Here is a 12,553-nt window from a genome sequence, read left to right on the forward strand (position 1 = left end):
CCCCCCCTCCCTTTCTCCGCGAGCGCATCCGACGACGGAGCTCACCACCTAGAGTCCCAGTGTTCTCTCTCAGGCTCTCACGCGCAACTCGCCGGAAGCCGGGGTCGGCACTCAGAGTTCCGGCGTGACCGGGTCCAACAGCCTCTTCTCCGGATCCCTGGAGTCCCCGATGTCGCCGGCGATCGGGTGATGCCTGCCGCCGGCGGAGCCGATGGCGCTCGGGTTGCAACGGCAGCCCTGGGCGGCGTGACGCGCGTAGCACGCCTCGCAGAGGCTGACGCAGCCCTTGAACGGCCAGTAGCACAGCAGGCAGGGCATGATGAGCGTCAGGGCGCCCAGGCAGGCCCACCTGGAGAGCCGGCGGTGGCCGGCGCACGAGCACGGCTCGTCCGAGCAACTGGCGGCCACCTCCTCGCCGTCGACGCCGCTGGCGACGCCGCCGCCGTCCACGCAGTGATAGAAGAGGCCCTTCACGCAGCACAGGCAGGAGGCGTAGTCCAGCACGGTCTCGGCCGAGCAGAGGCACGTGTTGTCGCACAGCCACCTGCTCGGCAAGGGCGGCGGCTCGCGGCACGACTCGCACCGGCACTTGTCGCAGAAGTCGCATATGATCGACAGACCGGCCGGATCGTAGGGCGTCCGCGCGCCCCCCAACGCGTTCGCGGGCTCCTTCGTGAAGGAGACCGGTTGCTTCGTGACCGCGCCGCCGGCCGCCGCCGTCGTCGTCGCCGGCGACGTGGCGATGGAGGAGACGCCGGTGGTGGTGGCGCCGGTGGTGAAGCCACGCAGACCCTGGTGGTGAGTCCTCGCGCCGCGGCCCCGCGACCGATGCGTCGGCACCAACGTCGTGTCCGTCGCGCCTTCGTGGCCCCGGAGGTGGTGGTGGTGGTGGTGGTGATGGTTGAGGTGATGGTGGTTGTGATGGTGCCTCCTCTCGATCTTCGGACAGTCGCCGACGGACTTGTTGTCGGCATCGAGGCGCCGTTCCTGGTTGCAGCACGGATGCTTGAACGGCGTCTCGACGTACTCGTTGATGGTCCGCTCGCCGTCCGGTCGCGGCGTGGCTAAGCTCACTTCGCCGAGCGGACTCCTGGGCGAGGACGACGACGACGACGACGACGTCGTAGTAGTAGTGGTAGTAGCAGTGGTGGTGGTGGTAGCCGTCGTCGTGGTCGTCGCCGCCGCGGTGGTAGCGTCCAACGCCAGCAGGCTCCTGGAATTCGCGTCGCTCGACGTCTCCACGTGCTGCGGGCGACGCAGGGCCGGCCTGCTCCGGAAGGAACTCGACAACGGAGTTAGGGGCATGGTGAGGGGCGCTATTCGGGAGGTCGGCGGCGGCGTCCCGGGCACCGTCACGTTCGACTGGAGCGGCGGGGGTGGCGGCGGCCCGGACGGCAGCCGCGGCGGCGGGAACGGCCGGCTGTGATCGTGCGCGCACTCCTCGACGAAGACGGGATGATGGCGCGGGTGATGGTCCGCGTCCTCGCCGGTGCCGCAATCGTCACCACCGCCGCCGGTGGTGCTGCCGGAGGTGGTGGTGGCATTGCTCGCTCGCGAGGAAGGGCGCCGCGTGAGCGGCGGTATCGCATCGTTACGCGACATCGGCCGACCTCTCAGTTCAAGACGGCCCGCTGCTGCTAGGCTAGGCGTCTCCGGACGCTGCTGCTGCCAGTGATCCTGACGACACTGCTGCTGCGCTCGATGCTCCACCTTCTTCGTCGCCTCCAGCTCCTCCCTCTCCTCCCGACGATGCTCGTCGAGACGGATAATACCAGCGGTGTTAGCTGGTGGTCCGCGGATTTCTCCTCGGTCCGCTGCGCCGCCGATGAACGCGAGCTGTGCGTTTGACACCGGCGTTGCTCCGGTTGTTGATAACGACGGTGATGATGATAATGATGATGATGAGGCACGACCCGTCCAAACCGGTGCCGCCCGCTCGCTAGCCCATTGTTCGACGGCCGTCGGTGGTGTACCTGGGACCGATGGACGCTGGCTTGACGTTGGGGTATGAGTCGCCTCGGTGATCCGCACTGCCCAGCCCGCGCGAGGTGGTGGCACTCTCGACGAGGGCGTTCCATTAGCGAGGATGGGGCTCGGTAATGCTCCGCGTCCGCTTCCTCTCGCCCTCGCGACACGCGCTTCATCCCCACCTGGAAGCAACGTGATCGGGACGATGTGGTTAGATTATTGCGCTTAATAAGTTAGCCGAGAGAGATCGCATAGTTGTGGGATGAAAAGTCACAACGGAAGGAAATTAGTATCAATGCAAGACTCGTATTCTCATTCATATAAAAGCGGGAATAATGTAATCTTACATGAAGACAAAGCTTGCGCTCAACGTGTGCGAACAAATTCTACATATAGTTATATAAAGATATCATATTATTGTTACTCGAGAATCATTTTTATGAGTTAAGAGGAAGAGATAGATCGAATAGGAGAAACGTTATCTTCAATCTGACACACAATCCTTAGCTCGAGGGTATCTTTCTTTCCAATTCGTATCTAATCTTCCGTATCTAATATGTTTTTCCTCTTCATTCGTGAAAATTATACTTGAACGAGAATATAATTTTTAGCGGAAATATAATTTTCATTAATCTCCAGTGAATTTTTTCCATTCCTACTCGACCATCCGCCACGATTCCATTTCTTCTCGCACACAAAATACCGTTTCAAACGGAACACCCTCCCCAACTACCCGAAAGTACTCTCTTACCGACTTAAGTTAATTGGATAGTATCGATACGACGGAGGAGGAAGGGGGGACGACTTCCCGTTTATCTCGCCGAATAGCAATTTTTTCCGACGCGATACCGTTCGACGAGATTCCTCTCCGAGGCGAGGAGAGTAACGTTTCGGCGAGCGAACGGAACGCGAGGGATCTCGGCTCGAGCGGGAGAGAATCCCGGTTTCCAGCGCGGGCCACCGCGGGTGAAAGTGAAGCCTACGAGTCGAGGAGTATCGCGGGGAATCCGACGAGTTTCCGCGCGCGCGAGCGAAGAAATCGGAATGGCCGGAGGAGGAACGTAGGACGGACGGACGGAACGAGCCAACGGAAGTGCGCGAAGAGGCGTCGTCGGCACCTACGCGGCCGCGGGAAGAGAGAGCTTCGCTACGTGGGCGAGAACGCGGTGCGAGCGAGTGGGCCGCGCGGAGTTCTCGATTCGGTGGTCAGCGGCCCACTCGAAGCGCCCACGGCTTGTGTGCGGAGGAACAGAGCGAGCGTCGTTAAAGCGCGTTCGGCCGATCGCCTCCTCGACGACGACGCAAGCACGCGCGCCGTTATATACCGCCGCGCGACTCAAATCGCCTCGGCTTATCTCGCGAAACTGCGCCGTTGTGTGCTTTAAATTTGACTTTTATATTTTCCGTAAGGTAAACCAGATGTAATCGGGCTGGCTTGGTGTGCGTGCGAGCGAGCGAGCCAGAAAAAGTCGAGTCGTCGCGCGGTTTCTTCTCCGAGACGCGGCCTTACACTTGTTCAATTATTTATACTTCCGCCAGCGCGAACGTAATTTACTACGCGCGAAGATTGTTAATATTAATATCGGGGGAAGGTGCGAGGAGATCAATCGCGTGATCGGGAGGGCTCGGACATGAGATGAGAGGAAGGAGGGATTCAATATTATGCAATTAAACGGAATGACAAATTTCGCGTTAAAATTCCGCGCGAAAGCTTTGTGCCAATTTAGGCACAAAGTTTCGGCGTTATTTTAACACAAGATGAATACGCTGGGAAGTAACACAAATATTAGCAGAAATTAACGCGTTAATCGACGCCAAAATGTAAAATATACAATTTTAATACACATATATTTAACAATAACCCAACATAAAATATTAAGATAACATAAACACAATATGTTGAATTAATACACGATATGTTAATTTAACATATTGCGTTTAACATATCATGTTATTAATATTTTATGTCGATATATTCAACGCTATGGTGTAAGTATCGAAAATAACGCACTTCAGTGTCAATTAACATATCGCGAGTATTATATAATATTGTGTTAATCTTTTACATAATACTGTGTTACTTCTCGACACATTTACCTCGCGTTAAATTAACAGAAAAATTTGCGTGGACCATTTGAGAAATGTGTCAAATTTAACGTAAAAGGTCTCACTGTGTAGACAAAAATGACGATTTCGTTTTTAAAACGTTCTTACATCTTATTCTCCATTCCCTTGACTTATTGTGCCTTAAAGCTGCAGCTTATTCCTTATTCCTAATTCCCTACACTTAATTCCTCTCATCGTGTCTGAACTCTCAGAGTGCAACCGGTGCGATGAAGGGAGCGAGAGAGAAAGACGGACGAAGGGCGAAGAGCAGCGCGTTGTTTTCCGCGAGACTGTCGAAGGCGCGCGCGATCGCTCGCGATGCGAGAGAATCAGCCACTCCCGGTGTTACACGTACGTGAACCTGCGTTCGAAATTATATTGTTGTTGCGCTGATTATATACCTGCCGCGTATTCGCGCGCGCGAGTTCACTCATTCACCTAAAGCGGCGTCAGCGCGCGCGGTAATTGAGGAACAGCTGCCAGCCAGGATTCGAGAGACCGGCGACGTAAGCGCGGTAACGGGCTACTTGCTCGCTCGCTCTCTCGTCGGCGCGTTCAACTTTCAAGCTCGGTTCCGCGCGCTCGATTATTACGCGCCTTCCGAGAATTGTGTGTATATCGAGATCATTAATCGTGGATTCCGCGAGCTTCCTCCGGCTCGGTTTTATCACGCCGCTCCACTTCGTCGTCTCCCCCTGGTGTAAACGCGCGCTTGCTCATGGGCTCGATGTTAGGGATGTAACCGATCGAGTATTTCAATATCGAACGTACTTGAGAATCTGTGAGCGAAACTCTTGCTTCTTTTGGAAGGAAACATCACGGGAAAGGTTCTCAGATGTACGATCGGGAAAATATATGGATTATATATCAGATGGATTGTATCAGATTTATGACTGAAATTATTGGGGATTGTAATCTTCGGTGATGTGTGATGATGAAATACATCATTAAAGATTACAACACATATAACAATGCCGGTCATAATTCCGGTATAATATGAAAAATTGCAAAATTTGGTGATAATTTTTACTACAATATATTCCCCGTGTATTCTTATAATACACACAATATCGACCCCTACTCGAAATTTCGCGATATCCGTCTCGCTATCTCTCGAATCGGAGCTGACGTTTGATTTCGCTACGTGCGCGGTCGTAACTGCATCGACGTATTTTTACCGTCACGGCGACTCTCGTGCGCACCGCGCAACCGGCTCTCCTTCCAGGTGGAAAATCGAGTATCCCCGAGCGATACATTATTAAAAAAGTCGTGGGAAAATCCCTCGCTCTCTCGGATTTCATTCAATATCTCTCGCTCCGCGGCGCAACGACCAGCCCCCCTCCTCCTTCCTCGTAAGTCGAAGCCACTCGTTCTGTAGCGTACATACAGACGCGTACTTTTTTCAAATTTTATATATAAAATATATAAAATTCTATTCTCTATTCCTATTATTTCTATCCTAATAAAATTCGAATAAAATCCTTTTTCTATTATTCTATTTTACATATAAAATCTGAAAAAAAGTACGCGCGTGTAACATTCATTTTTCTCTTCACCCGTTTGAAGAAATCGCGTACGCGACTTAGGTCGTACGTGTGTGTGACGTCATCGTCGTCGAAAATTCTTTGACTTACGCGACTTTTGGGACGAGCGCGCGGCTGCTCCGGCTGCGCCAGGCGATGCCAACGAACAGTTCTCTCTCTGGCGCGCGCGCGCGCGCGCTCGTGACGGCGCGATGTCGACGGCGGAGCGATCACGGCGAGCGAAACAGGCGGGCCATTCAGAAAGGGTGCGTTCGCGGAGTGGAATGCGCGCGGGTCGGCTATCGTCGACCGACTGCCATAGGTCAAAGCTTTTAGCCGCTCCGCTCCGCACCGGCCGTCCGCGCGCGCAGATAAGACGAGCGTTTCGCGAAGAGAGCGGCGGCCGGCCGCCGGNGCCGCCGGTGCGCGGCCGACCGATTTGCTCCGAGCGGATCGTACGACCCCGCGTCGGGAGTACGACGACGTCGTCGGCGCCGGCACCGTTATAATTCCGTTCGGTCCGATGTCAATCGCGCGAAAATGCATCTTCACGACCGTGCAGGTAGTCTTCTTTTTTATGAATATTGAACATCCCCATTGAGAAGGTTATACGGAGGAGATGGGGTTTAGAACCGAGCGGATTCTCCCTCGCGACTCTACACGCAGAGAATTTTCTAATATAATCGAACTTTCGAAACACTATTCACACTCGAGTCGAAATTTGGATCCTACGTTTGAAAACCTTTGATTCTACAACAGGCGCATGTATGTTCGATATTTCTTTGTTGAAACGACATGAAATTTCCAAGATAAAAAGAATCGAGGAGAATCAAAGGATTAGCGAAATCGTGATTATTCTGTGCGAGCGCGGTTGCTCGCGGTTTCTTCACTCCATTCTACGGAAAATATCCTCCGAGTTCTTCGCGGGTGCCTCGGTTATTTCACAATTGATACCGAATATTGTTGCCGATGAATATATCGAGGCCTTTGCTTTTTTCGAGCTATTGATATTTATTATTCGAGAGTCTCTGCGAAAGACGTTCTACCGATTTGAAAGGCGGTAAGTAACGCGCGGCTCGGATACGATCATAATTTTCTCTCCTTCCCTTTCTTTCCCTCTTTCCGTCTCTTGCTTGCTTCGCGGCCGATTCGCGGAGATACTCGAGCTATTTCATCGCAGAGATATGCCCGATCGGGTCGCCTTCGCGGATATTCTCGGTAACGATGAAACGAACGTTGAATCAATCGCGAGCCGCAACGCCGCGCGCGAATGGAAAGGACTTCGGGGAAAAATCTCGGTAAACGAATCGATGACGGCGCGCGGATGATCGATACTACATCCGCGTGCCGCATGTTCATCGTCGAATCGAACGCACGAGCATGAAATTAAACACGCAAGTATCGTCGTTTCGACCTTACAGTTTCATACATTGTAAAATTAATATTTTTCAACATTAAATTACATACGTTTTTAGAGGCAGATGTTCCCTCAAAAAGATAAGAAATAAAAAAAAATCCGTGAAAAATTGGGAAAATTTTCTCCAAAACTCTAAAATTATATTATTATATAGAATTTTTTATTTGGAAAAAAATATCGACATTCTGCCTTAATTTCGTACGTGCTAATTGTATTTTAGGAATTATCATTGAAAGAGAGAAAGAGAGAGAGAGAGAGAAATTTATTGTGTTCTTTAGCAAGATATGATATACCGCCAGTTTGCTAGAAAACGTGGCAAAAGTTGGCAAGAATATTTCACATGAAGAAAGCTGCTAATATTTTTTCTCCCCCCCCCCCTCCTCCTCTCTCTCATGTATGCGCGGCACGTGTGCGTTTTTCCATGACGTAAATATCTAGAAGCAACAACGAAAAAAAAAAAAAAAAAAGTACTGTTTACGATAGATAATCTGAAAATAGATTCGATAAGTCAGTCACAGTTAACATTTATGACAATGTTGATTCCTGCGCGTGCACCTATGCCGTTGGGTGTAGGTGAATGACGCGATGACGGTACTGGCTCCGCGCGTGCTTTTGTTCTAACATTATTTGCGAGACGACGCGTAGTATTTATATTTATACACGCGAGCGTTTTCCAATTCGAGTGGAACGTGCGCGCGAGGCGAGAAACCGCGCGCGGTATTACGCGAGAATGCTAGTTCGCGCGCGCGTGCGAGTTAACACCGTCGCGCTAGCATACAAACAGTTTATCAACGGCAGTCGGAAACGTGTATGATAAGACCGGATAAGTCCTTCCTCCGATATCGGTTTCCTCCGTGTGGTCTAGCTACGTAAAAATCAACGAACCGTCGTGCCAACAAGTTTTGATTACGCGCGCAGATAAGGGGAAAGAATTTCGGAATATTTACGAAACATCCTCTCTCTCTCTCTCTGCTCTCAGTGGAGCCGTAATTACTCGCACGAGGCGGCATTATCGCGAAATTTTGCAAAACCGTGAAGATTCCGCCGGGACTCCGCGATAAACTCCGCAAACGGTCTCAGGCAAAATAGGTCACACAGCGGCATGCGGCTCGCAAGCCGCAATGATATTATATCAGAAGTTTCATTGAGTCGGCAGTATTTCGCAAAACGCGCGCGTGCGTGCATATGTGTGTGTACGTACGTGCCTCGCGAAGGAAAGGACGGATCATTACGAGAACCGCGGCGCGCGCGCGCGGAAGCGAGACCGTTTTCTGAAATTTTCTAAAATCTCTCGCCACTCCGAGAATAAGACTGCGATTATTCAACTTGATTGTTCAGCTTGGACCACCGATCACTTAATTAGCAATGAATGAGAGGAAAGAGTCACACAGGCGAACGTGCGAATCCGGGAACTTTGAGGACTCGCAGGAGCGGTATGAGCGAATTCGCGATATAAAAAAAGAAAGAGAGAAAGAGGAGAAAAAGACTGCGACTCTGTTCACTTGAGAGAAGTTGAAAAGAATTTGAAGAGTCGCGCGCCGACGAATTCGTGCCTGCCGAGCCCGTTATTTGTCGCATCGAGAGGCAACAGCCGCGCGCGCGGGCGGCGCTTGAGAGCGTCGCATAAGGCTTCTTTCATGCGGCGAGCCCGTGAATCCCGGCGTTTAATATAGTGGCCTTTAATACCGTTCGGAAACGAGCGCGATAAGACCGGATACAACGTTCTTCCTCCCGTTATCTGCTTCCCCCGCAGATTTCAGATTCGTACGCGACCCGCTAACGAGTTTCAATTAACGCGCGAGCGACGATAACGCACGTCTTCTTCTCGATATTGCGATATGCCACACTTCATACACACACGTGCCCATATATTTATATATGTACATATGTTTGGACTTATATGTATGAATATATATAATACGTATACGGTAAGGAACTTTTTTTTATTCGAAGCAGCCTGATCCACAAGTATGACAAGCAGTTGTATCTAATAACAAACATTAGTATATATGAATATTGAACCTCGAATCTGTCATTGGGTACAACAGTTGTCATATACTTGTAGATTAGACCACTTTGAACAAGAAAGTTCTCTACCATTGTGCAAATAACATGCAAATACCTGAGATATTAATTAAAGAAGCGTCTGTATACGTGGTCATTTTTTCAATAATTAATGACTTGAAATTTTGCGTATCGTTTGCAAAATAGACTATGCGGACGGGGAAAATTTTACGTAAAAATTACCATCGAATTTCGCAACCGAGCAACGTATCGACATTTCGCCCCAGCTCAACATCTTTCATACGCGCTATTTACATTATTAGCAGCTGAGATCCGTTCTTTAAAAATATCACGATATTTCTCAGCAAGATAAACTTTAAACTGACAGTCTAGAATTTCCTTACGGAGGATTACGGGGATTTTCATGATAAAATTGAAAAGAATTTCATATGAAAAAAAAAAAAAAAGTTTGAAATATCTTCTCCGAGTTTATCTCGAGATATAAATTTATTTATTTACTTACATTTACACGTGTGTGTATATTGGAACGCGCGATCGTACGAAATCCTGCGGAATTTGTGAAATTCGCCGATTGCACTTTTATTGCCGCGATATGCGGAACGTGCACTACATAGGAGTCAGAGGCATGTTCGCGCGATAGCACCGTCGAGTTTTTCTTTCCGACATCCGCCTCCGTCTCGAAGCGCAACGAGAAGACGGGAGAAAGAGAAAAAGAAAGAAAGAAAGAGAGAGAAAGAGAGAGAGAGAGAGAGAATTCATTGCTTCGGTGACGAGCGGCGATGTCGATAAAATCGAGTTGATAGAAATCACGGACTTTTGAGACTAAAACGGACCGACATGCCGCACTGCCATGCGCGCGTAACAACCGGAATTTACGAATTTACGAATTTACGAGTAGAATCGCAACGGTTAATTAGAGATATCCGACTGAGAGTTTATTATAATGTATTGAGTTCTTTTCGCGTCTCTCTCTCTCTCCCTCTCACACACAAGGGAATAAATAAAATAATTATACGTCACGAGTGAGTTAACTGGCTAATTGGCTAACTAACTTCGCGGCTAAACCGACTCCGCGGCTCCGTAACCGTCGCGCGGAACTTTACGGTCGCAGCGTTCGACATTAGCGGATGTACATCCGGCCTGCGCGCGGCGATAACGAATTAATCGTGGGAGAAGACGGAGACGTATCCGAGCATAGAAATCTCGGGGGATCCGATAATAAGGCCGGCATTTTTGTCGAGCAACGCTAGAATCGTGACATTTTCGGGCTTGTGCGACGAAAAAAAAAATTCACAATCGCCAAAAGACAGGTTCCAGAGACCACTCTCTCAGCAGGAAGTTACTTCCAATTACGCAATCGACCGCGAGGGACTTGAAATGAAAACGGTGACGTCGCTCATAACGAAATTGTCTCGCAATTCCCTTTTTCTTTTTTGTCTTTTTTTTTCTTTCGCGCAAATTTGGAGACTCGCTTTTCTCAGAAAAGAGACCGAGAAATTGTAACTTTTTCGCACCCAAGTCACAAATTACATCACGGGAAGAGATCTGTTCTTTCTCAAAAAGTACCAAAGCTGCCATTGTAACTTGGTCGCATCAAAGTTACAAATTACATCGCGGGGAGAGAGATCCGTTTTTCTCAAGAGACGCCAAGTTCGCCCATAGTAACTTTGACACGTCAAAGTTACAAGTTTTATCGCGGAGAAAAATCAATTTTTCTCAAACTTTTGTCTGTGTTTCTGTGTTTCAAGGCTGCTATTGTAACTTTGTCACATCAAAGATTTTACTCAAGAGATACCCAGAGTTCACCGCAAAAACTTTTTTGTCAAAGTTACAAATTATATCCGGGAATAAAAGAAGAAAGAGACAAAGAGACAGCGAGAAGGGGGGAGAAGTGTTAAAAAAGGGAACTTACTGAAAATTCATAGGACTAGCGGGCTGGCAGAAAAGAACGTGGATTCCGCCGTGGCCGACGAAATCTGCAGTCAGTAGCGACGGCACGCACTCTCACGCGCGAGCACAACAGTCCGCAGGACGGTCCCGTGGGCACTCGCGAGAAACGTTCTCGAGGTCCGTCGTGGCTGAGCTGCTGCTTCCCGAGTCGTCGTCGCGGTTGTCGCGACGCTCGAATCCGCATTCTCTCCCGGCCCGGCACGGCATCAACGACGACGAGTCGCGTCGTCCTCGAAGACAGAGAGAGAGAAATAGAGAGCGAAAGAGGAAGAGAAAGAGAGGACCGAGAGAGGAAGATCCGCCAAGTGGAACCACGAGCACTCCGCTCTACTCGCACTTTCGTCCATTCCACTCTTCTCCGTCGTCTCTTTCGCTCAGGTTCGCGCAGATCGACGACGACACGTCGGACGACGTTTACGGATAACCGTGCGAAGATTCGCGCACACCGCTCAACCCTACGAGAGAAAGAGTCTCGTCGACGACACGTAGTCGCGGGGGATTGCCGCGTCGAGTTGGCGAGAAGAAATCCGGTACTCCCGGGCGGTCCCTCTCGGGGGTGGAGACTCTTCGCCGGAAGGAACTCGGGAGGCGCAACAGCTGCTGAATGCCGGAGAACAGTGAATGAGAGCTCACGAGCGGGGAGAGAGAGAGAGAGAGAGTGTGTGTATGTGAGCGAGCAAGTGAGAGAAGATAGAAACAAGACACGCACCACACGACCGCCGACGACCGACTGACAATGGGTTCGCTGCGAGCGAATCGAGCTGGAAAGGCGGCGGCCGCCGAGGCGAAGGGGGACGCGTCGTTGGCGGCGGAGGGAGGAGGACAAGAACGAGCTAGTGACGGCCGGAGGGGACGGGGGGGGAGCAAGCTGTCGGAGGGAGCGCATGGGGGAGGGGGGACGAAACGTAGGCGGAGGGAGAGGAAACAGGAAGAGAGACGGTGGGAAGGAAGCCATGAATGGCGACAGTCGGACGCGGGGACGGAGGAGAAAAAGTGAAAAGAGGTGGAAGGGGAAAGGGCGAACTGGCAGGCGGAGAGGCGCCGGCAGGGGGAGAGAGGGAGAGAGAGACAAGGTCTCTCTCTCTCTGCCTGTCGCGGGCGCGTTTGCGCACACGGTACGGCGTCGCCATCTGGCGATAAGGTGGCTGAACGCCGCCGCCTCCCGGCCGGTCGACGCACACGAGAAGCTTTTTATGAATGGACGGAAGCTATCATTGAAGCTTCGGATTGAATGAAAACATTACCTACGTCGTCACCGCGGCCGTGCGCGGCAACGCGCGCCGTCACACGGCGTCGGCGCGGCTCGACAGTGACGACCGCGCTCGCGTTCGATGGATGAAGTGGTGACAGCGACGGTGACGATGGTGGTGATGGTGGCGGTGATGTTGATGGTGATGATGAGGAGGAACAAGAGGTACGATATGGTAGTGGTGACGACGCAGCCAGGCGATGTCGCCCGGCTCGTTTCTTCCGCCGCTTTTTTCGACCAGCGTTTCCGCGCTCCGTGAGAATACTCGCGGCGGATACACGAAGGATACTATAGATAGGGGGCGTTATCGATCAG

The 12,553-nt window shown here is 51.0% G+C and overlaps 1 protein-coding gene across 4 annotated transcripts in view; it reads right to left on the reverse strand.

Annotated features, from left to right (window-relative positions):
* Nucleotides 1-20: 20 nt before the first annotated feature.
* The window catches only part of LOC106750095 (protein sprouty-like), a 38,950-nt gene continuing 26,417 nt past the window's right edge, over nucleotides 21-12,553 (reverse strand). The window contains exons 1-2 of one of the 4 annotated variants that reach the window (XM_014630184.1): nucleotides 10,952-11,751; nucleotides 21-2,150 (exon numbers count right to left, since the gene is read on the reverse strand). In XM_014630184.1, the coding sequence (XP_014485670.1) occupies nucleotides 112-1,602 (1,491 nt within the window). In that variant the 5' untranslated portion in view covers nucleotides 1,603-2,150; nucleotides 10,952-11,751 and the 3' untranslated portion in view covers nucleotides 21-111. Of the gene's footprint in view, nucleotides 2,151-5,708; nucleotides 5,811-9,541; nucleotides 9,613-10,951; nucleotides 11,752-12,553 lie in introns of those variants that run through there. The other 3 variants (XM_014630183.1, XM_014630182.1, XM_014630181.1) reach the window with 3 other exon arrangements.

This window comes from Dinoponera quadriceps, unplaced genomic scaffold (genome assembly GCF_001313825.1).
Source record: "Dinoponera quadriceps isolate SergipeBrazil2010 unplaced genomic scaffold, ASM131382v1 scaffold4444, whole genome shotgun sequence".
Taxonomy (NCBI): Eukaryota; Metazoa; Arthropoda; class Insecta; order Hymenoptera; family Formicidae; genus Dinoponera; species Dinoponera quadriceps.